This window comes from Alexandromys fortis, unplaced genomic scaffold (genome assembly GCF_014885135.2).
Source record: "Alexandromys fortis isolate MF-2015 unplaced genomic scaffold, M_Fortis_MF-2015_v1.1 scaffold_0, whole genome shotgun sequence".
NCBI lineage: Eukaryota > Metazoa > Chordata > Mammalia > Rodentia > Cricetidae > Alexandromys > Alexandromys fortis.
In genome coordinates, this window is record NW_026067949.1 from 25,952,530 (window position 1) to 25,977,538 (window position 25,009).

Genomic DNA, 25,009 nt, shown 5'->3' on the forward strand with positions numbered 1-25,009 from the left:
AGGCCAAGAGCAAATGGAAGAAAGTTCTGCTGGAGAACAGGGATTGTTATGCTGTGATTAGGGGCTGTGAAATCAAGCTCTGTTTCCAAATTCTGGTCACTGGCTGAGTAACGTGGCCTAATGATTGAGCCCATTGTCCCTGGCACCTTCAGCTGTAAGATGGAGTCAATGACAACAATATTTTATAGTTATTGTGATAATCAGATATACTAATACACACAGGAAGCATTTAGGCCAGTCCATAGTAAGTCCTCATTAAGTCACACCATATGAAAACTGGACACATGTGAACCTTGTTGTGAAGGCAAAGTACCTGTGTTAAGGAAGCTGACTGAGGTAGGCATTGAAAACTTTCAGTCACGTGAACAACATAGTAAATACAAGGCCAATCTGGACTACATAGTAGGATTCTATCTTGAAAATAATACAAACAAATAACAAGCAAAAGCTAACTTGTGTGCATTGTCTCATGTAATTAGTCTCCAAAAATATTGCAGTTTACTTAGCGTCCAGTCAAAGAAGTGAACTATTTAACTCATTCTCAAAGCAAATTTATAGACTGTTAGCTTGATGCTTTTAACACATATATCAACTTTAAAATCATCTTGTTAAGTCCCAAATTCTTAGAATTATTTTAGTAAAATTTTATTAAATGGGGGAATTCTTCATGAATTCAGATTTGCCATCTATATCCATTAGTATATTTGTCTGCATAATCAAATTTCCTTAAAATATGACTTTAATATTTTATTTTCATATAGAGGATCTATGTTTCCTATTACATTAATTTAATTCTTAGCTATTTCACAATTCTGATCTTTATTATTAAATAAAATACAACCTTATTTCCTACTAAGTGAAAACACCATTTCCTTCTTCATAGAGATGTCAAAAATTTCACAGTAAGTATAAAATATTTCCTGTATTCCTAGTTTTATAGAAAAACTGTTAAGCTACATTGTGAGCTTAAAGAAATTTTTATCTACAAATATTTTAGCAAAAGTTTCCTCCAAAAGATATAATGTTTAGTTCAGAATATAAATACATCTCTGTGCAACAGGATATTTTTATAGAAAAAGTATACAGTGAGTGGTTATATTTGCTTTACCTGCATTACATAAAACATGAAGGTAGAACCATCCCATTTCAAACAGAACGGCTAAAAACACAAGACAAAATTAATGCTTATTAATGCATTATTAAACCACAGAGTCCTAATGGCTGCTGCAGCCCTTCCTTCCTTCCTACAGGCTTGCCCACTAGCAGCCTCATACTTCAATAATTACCTCGCTTGATTACTGTTATTAGCTTTCAGTCTATTTTTGCCCCAAACTTATGGGTCAGAGATTCAATTGTCTTACTCATCACAGGTATTAATACCCAATCACTGTCTCAACTATTTATTCATTCATGCACCCCATAAATGGAAATAGAAAATTTCAAATAGCAAATAAAAATATTCTTAAAAATAGAAATAAAAATATCAGGAATGATGTTCATAGAAAAGGATTTGAATCAATATGTTTATCTTCTGGATGATGAAAGAAAAAGCAGAGAACTCAAGAAATTAAAGCAGAGTGGGATTAAATAACTTTAGATGATTACTCTAGTGTTCAAGAGAAAAGGATGAACTGAGTAAAGCTGGGGGGAAGGTGTACTGGTGAAAGAGCAACTAAAAAAGGCCTCAGATGAGGAAGTGGCATGAACACACAGCTAAACAATACCAAAGATCCGCAGCAAGCATATTGCAGGTAAACAGAATAAATATGAAGATTCGGAAGTGATACATTTTATAGTGCGAGAAGTAGCAATAAGGTTAGTGAAGAGGGGGAAGAATTGAGGTGTGAAGTTAGGAAGGAAAGGCATGTCACATGGCCTGATCATTCAGGCAAGCACTTTAAAAATTTACTGGACATCTAATTCATCTGGGACCTTGTTAAAATGCAAAGTCCAATTCAGAAGTTCTAGGGCAGGGCCAGGGATTTACAGCTCTTCAGAGGATTCCAGAGAATGCAATCTGTTATTCTAAGGGCCAATCTTAGACTAGAAAGCTTCTGAGCTGTGCAAAGGAGGCTGAGGTTACTTGTACATATGAGTGAAAGCCATAAAAGGGCCTTGGATGGGTATGACCGTAAATAAATCTACATATTCAAAGGCTCTCATGTACCGTGTCTATAAATAACCCTGCTGCACAGAATGCACGGGAGAAAGAAGTCAGTGTGTAGACTGCTTCCTTTAGCCAGCAGTTAAAGCGGCTTGCATGGTGCTGGCAGGGAAAGGGCTTTAGTCAGTTCCTTCTTGTCACCTTGGCGAGACAGCTGAGAAAACAACCTAAGAAAGGAAAGGCTTCTTTGGGGCTCAGAGTTTCAGAAGCTGCGGACCAATGGTCATTTGCACCATTGGTTCTCAACCTATGTATGGTGAGACACAAACCATGGTGAGGAGCATGTGGCAGAGCAGAGTGGCTCACCAACACCAGACAGGAATGGGTCACAGACTAGACATGATGTCTAAAGGCTTTCCCTCTGGTTCTACTTCTTCCAAGCTGGCCCAGTCTTCTGGTTTCTGTTTCCTCTCAGAAACAACATCAAATTAAGAATTCACCAATGTATTAGTCCATTGATTATGTCTCTGACCTTCTGATCCAGTCCTGTCTCGGTAACTGAATGCACGATCTGAGAAGCAAGCGTGCCACGTAAAAGACCTTTGGAAAAACAGTTCTTAACCAAACCATAGTGGAGCTTATGAGACACGGTCACATTTGAAATGTCTGTTCGTGACAGGCTAAATTAAATATCGGACAAGATATTGATGGGAAAAAAAAAGTGACCAAGACTCCACTAATCACAAAATTAAAAAGTTTTTTTTTAAAGACAATGAAGAGGACAGGATAGAAATCAACGGTCTGATTTCTTGACTTGTATGAGCTTATCATACTAAAAATCAAATATAAATATTATGTATAATTTGGATATACACCAAGAGGTCAGGGATGAGAATGCACAGTGCAGATGAAATTTTTGGACTCACCATATTTGAGTGTTATTTAGCTGAGTGAGCACAGCCAATAACTTCATATCAGATTTGTGACTGAAAGGTAGAAAATGTCAGCCCCAGAGACAGCAAGGAGAGGTGGCCAATTCAAATTCATGTGAAGAACTCAGTAATTCCATACAGGAGTCAAGCCAGAGACTGACAAAATGACCAAGCCAATACCATTTATCAAACGAGATGAAACTGAAAATTCATGGCTGAATGTAGTATGGTGTGTTATCAGCAATTTGACAAAGGTGTTCACAGGATGAAGAGTTCTTGAGCTGATGGCCAGGAAGAGCAAAGAGGAGGTAATAAGACAGAAGCAGAGATAAGACCGCCCTTTCAAGATATTGTTTCCCTATAAAGAGGACTAGAGAAATAGACTGCCCTTGAAATTTTTATTTTGAGTTAGTAGAAACCAGATCACGTTTCTATGCTTGTATGAATGAAAACTGAGAGACAATACTAAGGATGGAGGAAAGAGTGATGTGGAGAGAGGAAAGTAATGAAAGGGAAGCAGAGCAGACCTAAGTAGAATGGCTTGTAAGCAGATAGATGTGGTGGGAAGATGAAATGATTATCTAGACACTTAAAGCTTTAGAGAACATCGGGTGAGAATAACTAATGAGGAAGAACGATTAGAGAGCTGAGAATAAAGCGCTGCTGTCATGTGGTCATCTTAGAACAAAGACAAATTTCAAACAAACATATAGTATAGGGTTAAAGCGCGGTGCCGAGGGGCATTTCAGAAACTTCAGTCACAATAACACTAATACATGGGATTTTTCCATCGGAGCATTTTACCTCTTTGGAGCGAATATAGTAAGATCCTGTGGGATGTATACAAGGGAGCACTACAGTAACAGACCGTGGCATTTGAAGCAAGCGAGAAGGAAGTGAGAATGTGGTGAGCTGACACCTTATCTAATGAGACCGCATAACAGTTGTTACGGTAAGTGAAGGTGTTTCTTTGACTCTGTGTAGATAAAACCCCTGAACTCTCCAAAGGTGCTGAACTGTATCAATTTTAACCACATGCACAGAGTCATGAACGTTTTTGAAAAATATTTATTACAATTAATAAATGTTAAGCGTAGCATGGTATTTTACTTGAAATTTCTCAGAAACGTCTATGGAGATGAGAAAAAGCAGCATCTATCAGTACAGAGATTGTATCTCTTAATATGTCAAAAATATTTTAAGTGTTTTAATGCTCCAAACTGAAAAACGAAAACATCACCGCCACCACGCAGGCTATTAGAGCGCTATCCTTGAGTGCTGCTTTGTCTCTTCGCTAATATTCTCTCAACAGCCATAAACAGAAGTTATCTGGCTGAATTCGAGTGCTAATGCACTTCCAGAAAAATCTGAACAGCAAGCAAGTGGGATCTTGCAGAGCCACATCCAGCAGTCTTTAGAAAACCGTCAGAAGGGCAAACAGCCCATAAAACAAGGCACAGGGGTAAGCCACGAGGAGCTGCTGTCCTTCCATGGCTAAGGCGGAAATGAAGATCTTAGAAGCTGAGAGACTGCACCAGGTGATGATGAGCAGGGCTGACACTGTTCCGATGTTGCCCCTGTAACAAAGACAGAGATGACAGCTGTCTTATGCCTGGAGACGACGGGGGAGACTGAGTCAGATCTAACCCCTGCAGTGCAGCACTGCATCTGCCAAGAACATTGGTCTCCATTTGCAAAGGTGAACCATTTCCCGGATGAGCTCAAAAGATCTCAGCCAGTCAGAAAAGATTTCACTAAAATCCACTGCTTAGGACTGATATGTTAATATTTTAGTAAGCCTAGACCAAGAAAAGCAGAAATGCTTGTTATAATCAGTTTCACTTACCAACATCCCCATTCCATTCCCATTCCATATAATGTATTTCTAAATCATCGCTTATGGTTTGGGTTTTTAACAGTCTACGTGCTACACATTACTAGCTATAGCGGAAAGTGGTGGGACTAACTTTGGGCCTGAGGTAGTACCTACAGGGAAGAAGTTTGGTCAACCACCAGCTGCTTCTCATTCTCTTTTCTAATATGAGCAGTCAACCAATTTCCTCATTATCGTTTCTGCCCCTCCCCAGAAGATCACAACCACGACCTGACACTAAGAGTCATAGCAAATCTCTCCCTTTTGTAAGACTATTTCCTCAGGTATTTTGTTAGAGTTGTGACAATCTAATACACACATTATTTCTTATAATTTCAGGGTGGAAATGTCTAAACTGCCAGAGATTTTCCAAATCTAAAATTTATGAATAATCTTCTATTTGTCCCTTAGCATTTATGTCATTTAAGATGCTCTAAATACCAAAGTCACAGAAAAATACCCTTGGACACTTAGAATTTTAAAATGGTACATCATAGTATTAATATTTTGTGAAAACATCAGACAGGGTTGTAGAACCATACTGCACTACTATGTCAGCACAGCCCTGTATAGAACAGTATGCCAGAGCCAACAGTTACACAAACCGCTGTGTGCTTCTTTATAAAACATACAATAATGTATACATACATGTAATAAGTACAGCTTGTTCTACTTATGCATTCACAGTATCCATTTTCTGTCAAATTCTTTTGGTAAATTCAAGTACTCATTGATAAGGCAAATATTTGGCTTCAGTAATTCTCAAGCATGTTACAATAAAAAATGAGAATGTATTTGGACAGAATGAGCACGTTTAAATCACTCTCAATAATTTCATAAGAACAACTCTTCATGATAACAAAAATATAAACATTTACTTCTCTATCCTGATTGTCCTTGTAGTGATAAACTCTCTATATGACAACATCCCTTTCAATGTAGCATTAATCACCTAAGACCCGCATCATCCAAGAAGAAAATGCAAGTCACATCTCCTTTGGACATGAAAGAATGAGCAAAAAGGGTAAGTGTTTATTTCCAAGTGTTTTGTAGACATGACAGGTAACTGTGCAGCGGCTTGCTTGCTGTCACTGAGTGCTAGCGGTAGGCATGAGCCTTGGGAACGTGCTCTGGGAAACACATCTACAGTATTTTTATGAATAGTTTAGAATTGCAAATGCAAGATGTCTCAGTGAAGAAAGAAAAAGGGAAAAATGTATTGACTGAGCATGTATGCTGTAAGTTCTCCAGAATTAATGTCCCCATCAGGGTTTCTGGGAATTCTCAGCTGTGAGGAGTCCAGCTGAGACATAACAATCGCTTCTTGCCTAGAAGGCGGATGCCTGGGCACTGAAGTAATTTGTCAGAATTCAGCAGGCATTTGCTCTTCCAAAATCAAATAAGTGAATTCTCTGTAGTTGTTATGTTACCTCTGCCAGTAGTTTAGATTGAAGAATGTGACAACTTAAAAGTAGAAGTTTTAAATATTACATGGTTGGATTTATTTTTTAACCCAGTTTAAAAAGAGCAACAGCCTAGCCAAACTGAACCTATTCTGCCTCTGAATCTATGTGTAGCTTTTAACAAGCATGATTTCCCTCAATTTCAATGATAAAATGTTAAGAAACCATGATTGCCCTGGTCTGGCAGGCCTGGGCAAAGATGGCGCACGTGGAGTCACTTTAGTACAGGCACTTACTGCAATGAAAAGAAGATGGCACAGCTGGACAAGATGACCATGGGGAGCAAACAGTATCCCAGCACGCTGGCCACGCATCCATATGACACCCCTGCAGAACTCATCAGGTTTAGTAAGGTGTGAATCCCAAGGCAGCCAACGGCACTCATGCCATATACGTAACCAAACTGGGCTTTCCCTGCCTGGAACAACACAAAGGAAACGACTAGAAATCACAATATATATGAGATGAAATCAGAATAACAACAACACAGGGAGCAGGCAAGAGTTTACTCAATGCTGCTGAATATTATGGTAGCTACTATCACCAGGGCTCTGAGAATTCTGGTTAAAATAAAACCCGGCCTGTGACAAGAACTACAAGCAAGCACTGAATATATGTGCATGTATGTATATGCATGTATGTATAATATTTGGGATGAGCTAGTCATACTTCAGAAAAGATAAAATATTGCCACGATAATTTTTAATCATACATTTTACTATAGAGAATGCAATAAATGAAACATGGTTTTTTACCCCATATTTACTGAATAGCTGAATAATAGAGCAAAAGAATAAGACTTTTAATATAGCCTTAAACACATATAAACAGAAATACCCTTGAGATTTTGTTATAAATTTTAACAAAGGTTTAATATTAAAATATAAAATAAATCATCTGGGTTTTTACCTCAAATGTCTAAGATCCTCCCTAGGTAATTTACCCATGTTAGCATGTCTTGATCTAAAATACTTAGTGTTCTTCTAATTAAACACTTAAAAAAGTTTTTTTCTTAGCTGGGCAGTGGTGGCACACACCTTTAATCCCAGCACTCAGGAAGCAGAGGTAGGCAGATCAAAGTAAGTTCAAGTCTAGCTTGGTCTACAAGAGCTTCTTCCAGGACAGACACCAAAGCACCATAGAGAAACCCTATTTTGAAACCTCTCACCGCCCAAAAAAAATTTCTTGTAGTTCAGAGGATCAAGCCCCAGGCCCTGTAGATATCAGACAAGTGCTTTACCACTAAGCTACATCTCCACCCTGGTTTTATGAGACAGGGTCTAGCTATCCAGTGCCCACTGGTCAAATTCTTGTATCGTATACTCCCATCTCCCAAGTGCTGGAATGACAGGCATGCAGCACAATACCCAGTCCTAACTCTACTTTTGGGTTGCTCATTTTGTTGTTGATTTTCCGACCACACTGATAGCCTGACCAGAACAGTTGAATGAGAATGTCTATAAATCATGTATTGGTACTGGATAATGAAAAACATTGGAGTGGCTGTGGTTTGCGTGTTGCCTAAATGCCTGTGTATTCAAGTGCTTTGGGAAGTCTTGGACCCTCTAAATCTGGGATCTAGTTGAGAGGAGTAAAGTCACTAGGGGCGTGTCTCCTACAGACGATTGTGAATCCTACATATCCAGAAGTATGTAAGGAATTTGAATATTGTCTCTGAATTTCATTTGCTTTTGCTAATATTATGAATGTAATGGTCTATGAAATGAACTTTTAATTATAGAGGCAAGGTAGTGCAGAGTTGACTTGGCAGCAAATAAATTTATCCTGAAATTTGACTTATCTTAAGTTGGAGATTTTGGAATGTCATTGTTGGTATCTATTAACATTAATGTCAATAATAATTGCTAGTGAAAAATAATGAAAATATATAAGTATTAATATTCATATAAAATGTTAATGACATTTTTTCACATATTCCATATAATTTTAGAACTACAAGAAACCTCAATTTCTAGTAAACCTTATGAAAAAGGTAAACCCTTTCTGTCTAGAAATGAAGGAATGGAAGCATATAAATGTGAAAACAACATATTAAAATCGTAGTTATTGGGAGTTATGGGTAGAATTCATTTTATCATCCCAGTTAAGATTTCCTTGTTTATAATGTTTTGTATTTAAAACACAAAAGAGGATATTAAAATAACTCCTATTAGCATTATGTATCCAAGAGTGATCTTGATGATAGAACTAACCCTGTCTTTTAAGAAATGATAATCATTTCTTAAAAGAAAAACAAACAAACAGCTGTTACGTTACAAATGACTTGCAAGGGAAAGATGAGTTAATATATTACACTGATTGTTTCTGACTATTTGATTAATTGGCATGCCCTTGCACAGCCGCTTAATCCAAGAATAGCATATTTGTGTGAAAAAGAGAAGAGGGAGCCCTAAGAATAAGTGGCAGCTGTGGCTGACAGTGTTGGAGTTAGAGGGCATTCGCATTTTTCATACCGCAAGGAAGGAGGTCACTATCACTGTGCTGTTGCTGGATGAAAAGGGTGTGATCACTGGCCTCACAGAAACTAGGTTTCACTCGGTTTCTTGGCTGTCTAGTATTACAGATTTAGTGCATGGGAAGAGAACATGTATGTAGTCACACATACTTTTTAAAACACATTTGAAAGTTATAGCTGCATTAGAAGAAGCTGTTTTTGTATGTATGTGAAGGTGCTACATATGTTCATGTATCTTTGTGTATGTGTATTTATATGTGTGTACAGGCCATCCTTTTTTTTTTTTTTTTTCCGAGACAGTGTGTCTCACAGATCCTAGTGCTCACAGACTGGTAAAAGTGCTGACTAGTGAGCATCATGATCCCCACTGGCAGACTAGGGAGCATCACTGTCCCCACTGGCTCACTAGTGAGCACATGGTCCCCAGTGCTTGGGTTTTTATCATGCTTCTCTACACCCAGCTTTTATGTGATGGGATCTAAGCTCATGTCCTAATTCTTGTTAGAAAGCAGATTTCTCCTGTTTTAAAAGAAAATGCTTCAAAATTAGCTCCGATGAAAATGAGGCTTGAAACGTCCGGTTAGCTACCATAAGCAATGTGGCTCCCAGAGCCACACAGAAAAGAATGGGTCCTGTGAGATCTGTTTCATTCATGATGCTGCCATCTGCTGGCTTCATTGGATTTAGCACCGTCAAGGTTTTCTGCCATATGTGATCAAAATTAATTCCAAGTTCTGCAAAAAGAAAATAAATAGTCTAACGTAAATATAAAAAGCAAGAGAGTTTTATTATTTCAAAGTTAGTGTATCTATTCTTTTGGATGACATCTCAAGACGATTGCTCTATTTTGGCATCAGAATCTAAATCTAAAGTTTAAGGCAATATAGAGTGAACAAACAACACACCCCAAAAAATAGTTTAAAGAAAAATTCTCTTTCGATGAAATTTTTATCTGTTTCATACAGCAATATTTTAATAATATTTAAAAACATGGAATTGACATACAGTAACCTGCCATTGCAGCTAACAGACTAGACATGTCCCAATCACCCCTTCGGATCTTTCCTTCATCCACCTTTCCAACTGTGAGTGCTTCTGGAATCCTGCCATATCACCCACGGCAGAACTGGTTAGTGACACTCAGTCCAAGTCTAGAGTTTTCCTTTATTTTGCCTAATAAGAACATTAGCCTTGCTCCAAATTGATAAAAACTCCACAAGGAAGAAAGAGAAGGACTCTTTTTGCAGAGAGTTGTGGCCATGAGGTACATGCAGATGTTTATAAATCAATGCTCTGTGAGATTGAATCAATAAGCTCAAAGATTAAATACTAAGGACAAGTTAATCTTTTTTCTGTTTATGAGTGAGGATATTAGAATAAAATCATCTCACTAAAGCAAGCTCTGATTGATTACTCAGGCTTTACTGGCCTTTCAAGATCTACAAGCATTGGTCTCACATACATATGATAAAGGTAGTGTCAGTTCATTCCTATTGTATGCATCAAATGTCTGAGATGTTGAGAGGTTAAATTACTTTCAGAATCTGAAAGCAAGTAATAGGAAAATCTGCATTTTGACATTGTCAAATCTCATTCCTGTAAAGCATTGAGAAGTCAGGTCCATGTGCAGCTAAACTATCTATCTATCTATCTATCTATCTATCTATCTATCTATCATCTCTTTATCAAATTTATTACATATTTCCTATAAGGAAGGCTACATTTCTAAACTCAGCTGTACATATCTATCTATCTATCTATCTATCTATCTATCTATCTATCATCTAACTATATCTATCTATCATTTATCAACCATATACCTGATTTCTTCCATCTTTCCTAAGGAAAGACTACCTACCCTTTCTAAATTAAATTGTACTTTCAAGCATGTACAAATATCTCTGGTCAGATGATAAGAACAGTTCAGCTATTTATTTAGAGACACTGGGTACTAGGCACACTATTTCCCATTGAGCCACATCTCCATTCTCGGATTTTTTTCAATGGTCACAAATACCACTTTAATATTTTTCAAAGTTGACATTTTCACAAGATGGATTTCTAATGATCCTCACATAGAGACATAGAGGGGCCTTCCTTCAACAATTTAGAAATTTTTAGAAACCCTGTCAGAGGGTGCTAGCTCACCCAGGTGAACTAGCATAGGGAGACAAACTTCTATACATACAATCCCCTGGTTGAAATCTGTCATTCTAAGTACAGGACAGAAAATTACTTAAACCTACTGGTGACATAGGTTAGGTTAGAGTTAAAGCAATGGCTTCACATTTGTGAGGTTCTAGATTTTCCCCCAGTAGTGGGTTAAGAAAGAAAGATAAAGAGAGAGAAAATAAACATTACTTAGCAGTGAGCAAGTAAAGGCATACATACAAGTAACATTATAGGGACTAGACAAGTTGTATTTAGGGACGTGTGTGTGTGCGCGCGCACATGAGGTAACAATTAATGAAAAAAGAGGCCATGAATTTGAAAGAGATCAAGGATGCATACTTGAGAGTTTTTGGAAGAAAAAAAAGGAGAACGATGTAATTATACTATAATCTCAAAAAATAAAAAGAAGCAGTTTTAAAAATAGTAAGTTGAGTACATTTCTGTTTCCACATTTTCCCCTTACTTTCAGTGTATTATACTTTATGACCATATACGCTGGAGAAGATCGGTGGTTCAACAATCTTAAAGTAGGGCGAAATTTTACCATAAGTGTTTCCTCTCATATATTACAGTCTGAACACAGTTTCCTCCCGCTTCTCCCCTCCCAGACCCCTCCACCTCCGTGCCCCTATTCACTTCTCATTCTCTTCAGAAAAAGGCAGGTCTCCCAAGGATATCAACCAAACATGACATATCAAGTTGCAATAAAACTTAGTGCCGGTAGAGGAAAAGGTCCCAACATCAGAGGGTGGGGGGAAAGGCAGGGACCGCTCCTGCTCCCACTGTTCAGTGTCCCAAAAGAACACCAAGTTACACAACCATAATATGTATGCAAAGGGCCTAGGTTGGTTCCGTGTTGGTTTCCCAATTATTGGTTCAGGATTTCTGAGCCCCTATGAGCCTAGGTTAGTTGATTCTGTGGGTTTTCCTTGGGGCCCTTGATCCCTCTGCTTCCTACAGTCCTTCTTCCCCTTCTTTGTCAGGATGCCCCAAGCTCCGCTTAATGTTTCGGTATGAGTTTCTGCATCTATTTCATCAGTTGCTGGATGAAGCCTCTCTGGTGGCATTTGTGCTAGGCTCCTGACTATGAGTGTAGCAGAACATCATTAGTGATATTTCATTGATTTTTTTTTAGTCCTGTTTGGTTCTATCTTGGGACTCTGGACTAGTCAGCCTCTGCTTCCTGGTAGTAGGTAGGTAGTAGGTAGCTCCTAGAGGCATGGGTCTCAGGCTGGACCAGTATTGGCCACTCCCATAATTTCTGTGCCACCTTTACGCTAGTACATCCTGTAGAAAGAAAAAATTGTAGGTCGAAGGTTTTATGGCTGGGTTTGTGTCCCGATGCCTTACTAACGTCTTTCCTGGTTATAGGAGATGGCTGGTTTAGGCTCTGTAGCCCTCAAACACTAGGAGTCTTATCTACAGTCACCATTGTAGATCCCTGGGAGTTTCCATTCTACTAGGTTTTATAAATGGCAGAAGACCATAAAAATTGAGGAATATCACAGTTTAAATTAATTTTATGCCAGACTTCTGTCACTTTCAAATTTCATTATCAGCTTTTATCACAATTAAGTGCCTTTGGTACAAAAAAATGTCTTTTTTTTCTCTTTAAAAATAAGTAATAAGTTGTTCTGAAAAAAACTCGTATAAAAATGATATACAAATTCAATATTGATTTTTACTATGTATTGATGACATATTTAAGGACTGCACACAAAATCATGAATAAATATAGGGTAAACTAAATATTTTCATGAGAAAAAATTGTTTCCAATGGACTATGTATGTTCAAAATATTTTCTTTTCAAATTTTTTAGCAAGTATTCATTGTAGGGGCCCCCAACATAACACCTTATTGTGTAAAACAGAAGATAGAACCACTATAAAACCTGAATGTAAAATTTATTATTTTGCTGTCATCTAGTGGTAGTAAAGTATATGACATGAAGTATAAAAGTGAATTAAGATCATTATTTTTACATAAATTATGGCTCTGACCTTTCAGATGTATCAGCCTGTGCTACAAGGAGAGAACTATGAATTCCAGTAACTTTTCCAGCTTGACAGACTAAAGTTAACCCTTGTACTAGGATTAATGCTTATTTTTCTACTTTATCTTATAGGTTTCATTTATTAAAATATAAAACAAAATATTATTTTAAAATCTGAGCATCTTTGAGGAAATTGATATAAATGCTGTGTTGATCTAGAGAAACTGGTTATAAATAAAACAATTGGAAAAAGTCTCCAAGAAATATTTTTAATTTTAAAATATAAATACTAAAATTCCCATGTTTCTCCAGATATTTGTGACAAAATTACATTGGAAATAGGCAAGAAAAAGTTTTTTTCAAATACATCTTCTGGTATGGGAGGTCCTACTATATATGTGTTGCTTTTATTGGTTAATGAATAAAGCTGCTTTTGGCCAGTGGCTTAATAGAGTAAAGCCAGGTGGGAAACCTAAACAGAATCTGGGGGAAAAAAAGGTGAAGTCAGGGAGAAGCCACATAGCCACTGCTGGAGACAGATACCTCTGCTGGAGCCTGCTGAAATTTTGCTGGTAGGCCATGACTTCATGGTGATGCAAAGATTAATGGAGATGGGTTAGTTTAGGATGTAAAAGCTAGCCAATAGGAAGCTAGAGCTAATAGGCCAAGCAGTGATTTAATTAATAGTGTGTGTGTGTGTGTGTGTGTGTGTGTGTGTGTGTGTGTGTGTTTCAAGTCTGGGCAGCGAAGAACAAAGGAGCAGCCTCCAGCAACACATCTTCGAGAGAGTTATTAATCTATTGCTATCTAAATATATCTTAAAATAAGGAAAGGAAAACTAATTGTATGCTAATGTGACAAGGATCACAAAAAAAATGGAAAGAAGTAAAAATAATCAAATACATGAAAACCTCTCAGGCTTCTAGTAATACAGAAATACAAAGTAGTCATCTTTACTTTTTTATATAGATATTGCATATTTGACTCTAATGGTACAGTAGAAAACTCATTTTTTGCCAGGTGAACTGACAATGTTCCAAGTGCCTCTTCACCAAATTCTCTCACTGTTACAGACACATCCCAAAGAATATGCAAACCAAAAGATTTTAACTATGATGCTCATCAAAATAATACTTATTGTAAGCTATAACCTGTAAGGTATGTTTAAATTATGGCACTTGAGTTTTATAATATGATTTTAAATCAAGTTTTAAATTTTTAATAGCTTTAAAAAACTCATATATAAAAATTATCATGATACAATAACTTAAAAATAAGACCATATATGATTGTATTATTCTGTATTTTAAAATACTCAAATATTTTCATTGAAAAATAGTATTTCCTTTTGGAGTAACTAGGTGTGTACATACATAATAAGTACACAAATAAAAAATAGGAGAGCTGCTGGAAGGAAACATTCAAATGTTTTACGGTTAATCCTTAGAGACAAGATTTTAATTGCTTTATATATTAATTCATACATTTCTATATTTTCAAATATGTATAGTGAATGCACTTAGGCAACTGAAGGTCTTTTTAAGGCAAAAATATTGTTAGAATCCAAAATATTTAGTGGAAATAAATTATAGGGAGGCAGTGTTGGCACAAACCTTTAATCCCAGCACTGGGGAGGCAGACTCAAGTGTATCTTTGTGAGTTCAAGGCCAGTTTGTCTACATAGTGAGTTCCAGGATAGGTTACAATGCTACGGAGAAACCCTGGCTCAAAAAAAAAAAAAGATAGTTTATGAACTTCAAGTGTATAAGCTTCAGTTGTTTAGTAATTGCAGAAGAGAAATAGAAAGAGCTAATGAGACATAATGGATCACAAAACTTAATAGCTTCCAAAGTTATAACAGATCTATTGCCTAATTTTCTGTATTGTTCACAATTATTTAAATCTTTCTCTTGTTTACATTTTTAGGCAAAGAAAGGAGACTATGTTAACTCCAGGAAGTTACTGAATTCAAATGAGGTAAACAGTCCTTTTATGGAAAACATTGATAATATTGATAATTCTAATCTTCCTTTTTACTTCCCTCTACTTAGAGCTGGCGTACGTACAGAAGACTTAGACTTTACCACTGAGTAGTTTATGCTTCATTCTCTAATGTAAATCCAGTAGAGTTTTAAGTTCTTTCTTGGGGTTGCTACTTCCAGCGAAAACTCTTAAGGCAGACATAGAACATCTGGGTATGAATAGAAAGTTCCTAAAATCTCTCTGGACCTCCAGCTCCAGGAGTCTGGAGTCTCCTTACTAAGAATATTTTTATCAACTGGAACTGTATTCTCCTTTGCCTAGCTTTGCCAAAATGACCAGAGAGAGCTCATGAGAACCAGGGAAGAAAAAGGGTTTGGACTGCCTCCCTGTCAACCACAAACAAACGTTAATGTAAGAAACTATCTCCTTTGCTCCAAGGCAAACAGCAAAGATTAAAATTAGTGTTGTTATGAAGTGCATTCTTAGATGGTTAGAAAGTGTTGTTGCCTCGATATAAACACCTTTCCATAACACGTCTTTCCTGTTTACATAAGGCTCCAGTGCAAATCCCAGAAACAGAGAAGATCATTCAATAACAGCAACGATGAACAATTTCACAGTGGCAGAACAAACAAGCTCAGAAACTTCAGCCAATAATGCAACAAACTTGCAATGGTTTTGGTGTATGCGTCCTTGTTTGGCAGACTCTTGTTAGCTGTGTCGTACTTACACACAAAGCACTGTATGCCACACTGTGGCTGAACAGGATAAGCCCCGATTCTTGCTGTAGTTCTCTGAGCTGTGCAAACCTTAAAAACAACACTTCCTTAACTTGCCTTCCAGCAAAGGAGGTTCCTCATCAAAGCCATCCTCTGAAGGGCACTGTGGATAATAGTCTGAGGTAGCCGCTGGCTGAAAGAGCTGCCCTGCATAACTTGATGACAGGAACATCGCTGGTGGAACAGAAGAGGAAGGCTGAAGCTGCTCAGCGGCTTGTGCTCTAGAAAATCAGAAATGTCTATATTTTAATACAAGAAAGCAATATCCCGACAAATCAAGGAAGGGAAGCACAATCTTCCTTGTAAGGAATTCATCTAATTTAAGTTAAGTTGAACTCAAATATTTGAAGTAAGGGATGATGAAAAAGCTCCTATAATAATGATCTATAATAACGGTATTAATCAGGCATATGCCATATGGTGGGCACTGCCCCCCCTTTCTCATCTGAAACTCTATGTGGTCAAGATTGCAACATAAGTACCATTTCTCAGATGAATAGAAAGAGTTCCAAAAGTAAATGACCCAAAATGCCAGAACAAGCAGTAGGGTTAAATCTTGGACCTTTCCCAAAGCAATGTGTCTTATCCTCTCTGTGGAGTGGATGGGGGTGGGGTAGGGGAATACGTGGAGGGGGTGGGAGGAAGGGAAAGAATAGGAACTTGAATTGGTATGCATAATCAACAAAGATAGTTTGTTTCTTTTTTAAAGAAAATAAAAATAAGTTAAATTAAAAAAATATTTTAGAAAAAAAAAAAGTAAATGACTCACAAAGCATCGTGCTTGGGTTTCTGGACTGTGTTTTATGAGCAGGGCTTTGCTCCCTGCATAGGAAACATTCCTCTCTGCTCTCCATCATATTAAAGTTTCTAAAAGCCCTCAGGAATAGCTAATAAAAATCATAGCTTAATAGTATTGTCAACATAAATGAAATAAAATTCTATAAAATCTTTTGTTTACAGAGAAATATACTCTCCAATACTGACTATTCCCTGAAAATCACTATTCATCAAATTATCCACAACTACCAAGATCCCCTTGTTAAGTATGCAAGTTACTAACTTCTGAAAGTCTTTTTATAGTGAGGGCTAAAGTTTCAGACACTCACCATTTGAAGCTGTAGAAACATTATACAAAAGTACCTTTCCCTTTCAGCTAGAACACCACTCAGGAATGAGTGCAGCACCCACTGCTCATGTGTGTAAGATGATCAGTTAGTAAGAATATGGTCCAGATTTCCCTAGACAGAGATGAAACTGAACACCTTCCATTCCCCCTCATATAAAATCAAACAACCTCAGACCCCAAACCTCAAGCCTGTTTCTTACTAACTGACTGTGATGGTTAGTATTTATTGTCAGTAAGGCTAGATTTAGAATCAACTAAGAGAGACAAACATCTGGCATATGTGTGAAGGAAGGAGATTCTAGATTGGATTGGATTCTGTGGTCTACCGTACCCAAATTTTAACAAAAGAATATAATGATGGGAACAGCAGCATTCATTCATCTCTCCTTCTGTTTCCTGGACTCTGGCACAACGTGACCATAATCTTTAACTATGACCTCTATGACTCCCCTCCCGCTCCATGAGTGTCTGTAGTCTCAAACCTTGAGTCAAAGAAAGAAATCAAAGAAACAAAGCCTTTCTGACTTAAGTCATATGGATATTTTGTCATAGCAACAAGAAAAATGACTGATTAATAACCTTGAAAAAATTATCAAGTTATTTTTGTAGCTGGCTTCTCAAAAGTAATACTTACCTCATAGGGTTGTTCAGGATTTCAATGCCATGTTTAATAAAGCTCAAGGCAGCTCATCATGCATGAAGAGTGTTCAGTAAATGTTAATTATGAAAGGTGAGAGACATGATCCTTCTTCCAATTCACTGCATAGATGCACAGAACAATGTGCAGAAAGGCGGCTGAGCAACCCAAACCGTAGGATAGCAGAGTGCTTTGGAAACTTACATTTATCTAATATTCAAATAATGGCTTTGCTTTAATATATACGTTTTATACATCAATGCATTTCTTCTTTATAAAAACTGCACAAAGTACATGTCCTTTTGTCTCTCAGCTGAAAAAATAAAAGTCTCGGTGTCACAGAGATAAACAATGCCAGCCAAGACAAATTTTCTCAGTTTGTGGGGGTTTCTCTGCTTGCTTGTTCGTTTGTTTCTTACTTACTTTCTTTTTTCTAATAAAAATAAATACTAAATTCTTCTTCATTTCCTTTATTTAAAATTCAAGTTAAGAGTTTTCAGCCCCGTGTGTGTGTGTGGGGGGGGGCATACATGCACATGTAGAAGTCAGAGGTCAATGTTGAGGGTCTTCCTCAATGGATCTTTGCCTTATGTTTTTGAGATGGGGAATCTCTCACTGGCCTGACTCTTGTGAATTTGTCTAAAATGTCTAGCCAGCAATTCTCAAAAAATTTCCAATCACTGCCTCCCCCATGTTGTGTTACAGATATATCACTCCATACAGCTTTTCCACATTATTTCTGGAGATCTCAGCTTAGGTCTTTATGATTTTTTGGAAAGCACTTCACCAATTGATCCATCTCACCAGATCTTTTAATTAAATTTATCTTCAATACCTAACACATCTTAAAATATGTTTAAGTCAATACTGTCAATGGCAAATATTCACATATTAAAATGCATAGTTTATTGTTCAACTCCTCAAAAATAAAACCTTATCTCTGTAATGGAAAAGACTTTCTAACTCCATTCTAAAAAAAAAAAAAACATAGCCTTATACCACAGATAAATGATAAATGTAGCTTTTATCAGCAGACAAAATGATTATAGAAATTCATAACTGGTCAAAACTGGCTGTAGGGTGCCAATCCCACCTGATACACTTCCAATGCAATCCCTACACCTAAGGCTAAAAGAACATTTCAGAAAGGGAGGGCAGAAAGACTGTGAAAGCCAGAGGATATCTGCTGTAGCATAGTATCTTCTACACATGACAGGAAGTAACATCGGTGGAATTTCAGTGGCATGGTTGCCTAAACAAGATCACAAGGACAGTGCTAGTTGACGTGCCATCATGAATAAGGGATAGGCTCCACCCCTGGATGAAGACCTACAGGCAACCAATGGCTGCTGAAAGAGCTAAATATAATCAGTTGTATCCAGGGAAGAACCCCTGATAAACTATCTAGTCCCAAGTGATCAGCAATAAACACGTATGCATAAGAGACCAACACCAGATGGACTCAGCAGATTCATGTACACACATGTCTGAATTGTGTGTGCGTGTGTGTGTGTGTGTGTGTGCATACACATATGCATATCCAATACTAACTACTCCAGAAGAGGTACTCATGAAATTGAGAGAGATTGGGAGTGGACACTGGAGGGAGCTAGAAATTATGTGACTACAGTATACGTGTAGAAAAATCTCATTTTTTAAATAAAAATCACAAAAGACCTTAGATTTCATTCTTACCATGGTTTTGTAGTGGCCTTAATTTCTGAGAAAAATTAAACAAAATCAACGTCTTTAAATAGATGGAATCCATTTTTAGTGTCCAGATAACTATCCGGTAAAAGGCTCTTATTTAACCATTATTTTTAAAAGAATAAATAAAACACTAACTTGGCATGAGCACCAAGTAAAAAAATATTGGCAGAAAATTGGGGTAATTGATCTGTCTTTTCTTGTTATTTAGTGGGGGATACTTCATTGACAACTGCTCGGTTAACTCTGGTAACTTCTTCCCTCAAGAGAGCCCATGTATCAGGAACTAACTGACAAAACATTGACATTTCGAAAAGTGGGAGTATGTTTGCTCACTATCAAATACTTACTCTCTGGATCCGTAAAGATTCCCATGAGCATTAGAATCATTAGAGCTCTGTTCCTGATTCTCGATGATATAATTAGATTGGTAAAAGTCCAAGTCATACTCTCCCAGGTTAGACATCCTAAAAAATTAAGAGTTTGTCTAATTTTATTTCGTTTGTTAGGCAATTAAGCTTTTTGAAATATGTACAAAGATTTATTGATGGTGTGGTTATAGTTGCTTTCCTGTCAAAGGAGATATTATTTGGAAGAATAAATTAACTATCAGGGGAAAGCAGGAAATTCATGCTGGAAAGTCACTTTCAAAACCAATCAACTTCAACTACTATATGAAGTTTTCACACTTTCTTATTGTGACTGTAAGTTGACTTCAGCTTTTCTAGAAGAAACCACCAATACCCTTTCCCCATGCACCCCATTCTTAGTAGTTTAGAGAAAAGTTTTATACTTGGTGTGCTACATATCTGCAAAATAAGCAATGCAAATTTCTTACTTTAAAAAATGATATACAAGTACACAAGTATATGCACACAGAGCCATGCACTTAGATGCACACACACAGTACAAAAAAAGGCAGAAAGTAACAACTTAAATTATTAACATTTTTATTTTAATTTACCCAGAGACATAAATTTTACTAAGTGTCTTTCTTGCTCACCTAAACAAAAAGTAGAGCTGTATAAAATATTTCCTAATTATACTTAGGAATTCCTATTCGCTATCTGGAACATTTTCTTCCTTTTTCCAGGATGCTATCACGGGTTGCATATGAGTGAGATAGAAAAGATAGAAAAGATTCTGTACCACTAGGCTAAGGACACAGCCCTTTCACCTTCACTTACTACTTTGCTTCAAGTCAATTCATACTGAATCCAGAAGCAACAGATGAAAAAAGGACAAAATGAGATCACAAGGTAACAGAACAAGATGTCAGAAAGGCAGGATGGCTATTTGGTTCAAAATTCTAGGACAGAGCAGAGACTTTTGGATTTTCAATGCTATGTTTTTGAAAACCATTTTTATTTTGAAAGAGTGAATTTAGAAACCACTGGGAGTAGCCCATATAATTATAGTCATTCATGAAATACTCCCAACAATGAATTTAAAATTATAAATCCATAAAAACAGCCTTAACTCTAAGATCTTCATTAATCATAAATATTCAATGACAGTTGTTAAAAATATCAGTTATTCGATTCAGTAAAATACAAAGAGCTTTGAAAAGGTGGGTATAGCAATTCATGCAGCTGATTTCATAAATAAGTGACTTTTCAATAGTGATGTACACGAAGTAGCTATGAGTTATGAAAACTAAAACAAGACTTAGTAATGAATCCTTTAACAAACTCTAATATAAATTCGATATTAAATATAAAATAAAGACTAAAACTTAATAGTATAAGTTTCTCAGCCCACAAAAACCATTATGAAGCCCAGAGGGGGATTTTCTTGAGAATACAGTAACTTTAGGTAACATGCCAAGTTTTATGTAACAGCTCTTTGAGTGCTTACATAATCCCCTTTTGTATTTTATTTAAATGCTAAGTGGTTTTTAAAAGGATCACATAGACTAGACACATACCTGTCTGTACGTATTGCTATGAGGAAAGATCCTCCAACAAACGTAGCTGCACTTGGGAAATCTAAACAAGCCAGTGGGTGAAAAGGAGACGCACTGACCGTATATAAAAGTTTCTAAATTTGTCTGCTGACGGAGTGGACAGATGACACAGCCAAGAAAGCAACGCTGCCAAAAAGCCAACACAGTATCTTACAGCCCATTTTTATGGCTTGAAACACAACGAGCAACATGCAGACATAAATCAGATAATGTGGAGAAATAAATCCAGTATCCTTGTGTGCACGTCCATTAAACTTGGCACCAAGATTATTTACTGGAAGTCAGCCAGGGAAAGCAAAGGGCTTGATGTGACTTCTTCTACTCTGGTTTTCAGTCTAGTAGGATTTACCAGTAATCTGTGATAAAAAAAATAAATCTGTAGTGCTTGATCTTAACATGAAGATCTCGGCACTGAAATAAAATGAAATGCTTTCATTTTATCCAAATCTGAGCAATTTTTTAGGAAGATGATTTGTGGCATGATCTTGGCTTTACCTGATTTTAATTTCTGCAGCTGAGATATAGATACATTACTCTGACCTAGTTTTTGTATGTTTGTTTTGGTGTATGTTGGGACTGTGTGCAGAGAGTGGCATGTTGTCAGAAGTAGTTGACACCAAGTGCCTTCTTCCATCATTCTCCATGATGTGTTCTGAGACAGAATTTTACTGCACAAGGCTAGTTGATTGTCTAGGTTGAGTGGCCAACAAGCCCCCAGGATCCTTCTGTCTCCATCTCTTGGCGCTGAGATTAATGCTGAGCCTCCACACCGACGTTTTACATAAGTACCAGGTTTCCAAACTCAGGGCCCTGTGCTTACACAGCAAAAATTTTTTATCCATGTGCCACCTTCTCACTCTGGTCCAGTGTTTTTATGTACAGAACGTGTTCTCTTATATTTTAACTCAGTTCGAGACACTGGAGGCTTTCTAACTCACCCTTGCCCTTGAAAGATACACAGTTGACCCTCTGTATTACATCATTGAGTCACTCCCAGGAAACATTATAGCTAGTAGTCTCCAGCCCTCCTGGATCAGATAACTTTGAGGGCTATTTCCCCTATGGTTTGCTTTCTTCTGAGTCTCCTTTCTAGGACTTCAGATTCCTTACTTATTAAAATCCTGGTGTTTAAATTTTTTAAAAAAATGAATTGTTTAACAATTTCTATTTCTATGTCAGTGGTAAAATAACATCTATCCACACATTTATTGAGGACCAGCTACTGAGTACCAGAGTCTGTTCTTCTTATTTTGGAGGTAGGAATCATGAATGGCCTAGACCTATATAGTCCCTATGAACCTTGAATTCATAGAGATTCGCTGGTCTCTTGCTTCTGTAGTAATGGGATATATTAAAGGTGTGAGTCATCATACCTAGGTAGACTCCAGCCTTCATGTATGGTTACAGAAATAGATATGCAGGTCTGAATTCAAAGTTAAATATTTTAGTATATTAAATACCACATCTGCAACTAATAATGAATAGCTCAGCATCACATACCAACTTTAAATGTAGGTAATTTAACCTTTGTAGCACTTACAAAAGTTTTTAACTGTGCCATTTTCTAGAAGAAAAGAAATAAAGATGAAATAACATGTCCAGAGACATCGGATACTCAATAGGAGAGACGATTTTTAAAATGTAGTGGACAGAGTTCAAAGTTGCATGATTGATTTAATTAAGGTGTCTGTTGCTGCAGCAGAATAGCCCGACCAAAGAATCTTGGAGAGGAAAGGTTTGTTTGACTTACACGTCCTTAGCTCTGTTTATCCTTGAAGGAAATCAGGTCAGAAACTCAAAAAATGCAGAGACCTCGAAGCAGTAACTGATGCAGAGAGCATGGAGGGATGCTGCTTACCACCTTGCTCCCAGTGACTTGCTCAACCTGCTTTTTATAGAACCCAGTACTACCAACCCAGGGATGGCACCACCAACAATGAGCATCCTTCCCGATCAAGCACTAATTAAGAAACTGCCCTACAAACTTGCCTGTAGCCCAATCTTATGGCGGTATTTCCTAAATAGGAATCCTTTCTCGCAGATGACTTTAGCTTGTATCAAGTTGAGATAGAACTAACCATCCAGTGGTGGAGGTCGTGTGATTTCTTTAGGGAACAAGGCCTGAGAATAGCATGAATGGCTCTCCTTATGGCAAGACCCTGACGACTCTGACCCTCTTGGCAAGGACCTGTGGATAGTTGGCTGAATGGTTCTGGGCCTGACTCTGGGGCTTGTGTACTAGCTGCTCTCCTTGTGCGCACGCACTATGCCAGTCATACTGCTGGCCATGAAGTTTACTATTACATATCTGAAAGCCTCTTCTTGAAAGAGTTATGTTAACAAGAGTTTTATATAAATGTTATTAAATTGATGCTACCAAGCACTAATGGGAACATTCAAGTAACAAGGAATGAAGTAGAATCATAGAAACCCACAATTCCCTCATTTCTATTAAGTGTGCCAATACTTAAGAAGTTTAGTGTGACAGACATAGGAACAAGAAATAACCAGTGCCAACTGTTAAGAGTAAGTGGCCAGATTATGTTGCCTATAGGATAAATAAATTAAAAAAAACATGGTATGCCTCAGAAGGGATGGAGTAATACAAAATGTAGAATGAATTGGTCCAATTTGGCTGGTGAGTTGATCATGAGAACCCAGACCCTACCAGATGCAAATATTAACTACAAGAGACAAAACTATCTATCACCCTGTTTGATGAGAAACAAGGAACATACTGACAATGATTATAGCCATTTTCAAAACCTTAGGAAGTAAAAACTGATGTTAAAACGGTATGAATAAAGATACACATGGCCATGTGCCTGAGCAACAACAGGTGCTCCCAATTTCTTTGTGTTCTCAACTCCACATATCCATCCTAGGCCCATAAGCCTATCTGGAGCAAGGCCTACAGCAAACCCAGGTTGATGTTAGAAATTAATGATGCAAAATGGAGATTAATGAGGGAAGAAGATCTTTTTGATGATCTGTGAAAAGGTTTGTCTGAGCACAGAACTGATTAATAAGAAAAAAGCCCTTGGGAGGCTGTATAAGAGCATTTCGAGAAAAGGCTATAAGATGACAAGGTGCTTGGCAATTTGAGGTTTAAACTCAAAGCCAATCTGAGTAGTAACTTTGAACTAGGGGGAGGTTTAAGGAGATAATTCTGAGATGTAGACCAGATCACAAGGGAGTTGTAGGCCATGACAAGCCATCCACACATTGCTGTATTTGAAATAAGATGCTCTTCGGGGTTTTAAAAAATAGAAAGGTGTGATCAGCTTTATGCAGAAACAGTAATGAGACACTAATTAAGCGGAGGGTACTGCACTGACAGCATGAGATGCCAATGGTTTAAGAGGGTAAAGCAGCGGTGGCAGAGCTGCTACCGAAGTCATGACAGCTGGAGGATGAAATGAGACGTCATGGCTAGAGTGTGAGTGTCACTGAAAAGGTTCAGATGGGGAAAAGGGTGAGGGAAGCCCCATAAAAATAAAGAGGAGTGAACAAGTACATTGTACATTGTTTTTACTTTGATCAAACTACAGGATTCTTTCTATTAAATAAGAAGGACAGATTTTGAGGATGATTTCTAGAATGTGGAGAATTGTTCTGTCTTGTTGATATAACTATGAGAAAACATCAAACTTATGCATAGGAACCACAATAGGATCATCAGTCTCCTCTTCCTTTCTCAAGGTTCTTTTATTCTATTATCTCATTTTGAATAACAAGTACTAATGTTATTCATTAATGGGGTCTGGTCTAATAAACACACCCATATAATGTGCACT

At 37.3% G+C, this 25,009-nt stretch overlaps 2 protein-coding genes across 3 annotated transcripts in view; one reads left to right on the forward strand and one right to left on the reverse strand.

The window, feature by feature from the left end:
* The window catches only part of Guf1 (GTP binding elongation factor GUF1), a 1,117,012-nt gene that overhangs the window by 1,075,282 nt on the left and 16,721 nt on the right, over nt 1–25,009 (forward strand). The window lies entirely within an intron of this gene.
* Yipf7 (Yip1 domain family member 7) lies at nt 4,165–19,712 on the reverse strand. Its single transcript, XM_050149648.1, has 5 exons — nt 19,597–19,712; nt 15,834–15,997; nt 9,437–9,582; nt 6,609–6,790; nt 4,165–4,613 (listed from the first exon to the last, which is right to left on the reverse strand). The coding sequence occupies exons 1-5, from the start codon at nt 19,710–19,712 to the stop codon at nt 4,451–4,453; spliced, it is 771 nt and encodes a 256-aa protein (XP_050005605.1). The 3' UTR covers nt 4,165–4,450.

Bases quoted from the DNA above. Each gene is read 5' to 3' on its own strand.
- Yipf7 (XM_050149648.1), bottom strand. From the start codon at position 19,712: ATGTCTAACCTGGGAGAGTATGACTTGGACTTTTACCAATCTAATTAT. The intron at 15,998-19,596 runs GTAAGTATTTGA...CTGATTTTCTAG, and splicing joins AATCTTTACGGATCCAGAGA to AGCACAAGCCGCTGAGCAGC. The intron at 9,583-15,833 runs GCAAGTTAAGGA...TTCTTTTTGCAG, and splicing joins GGAACCTCCTTTGCTGGAAG to AACTTGGAATTAATTTTGAT.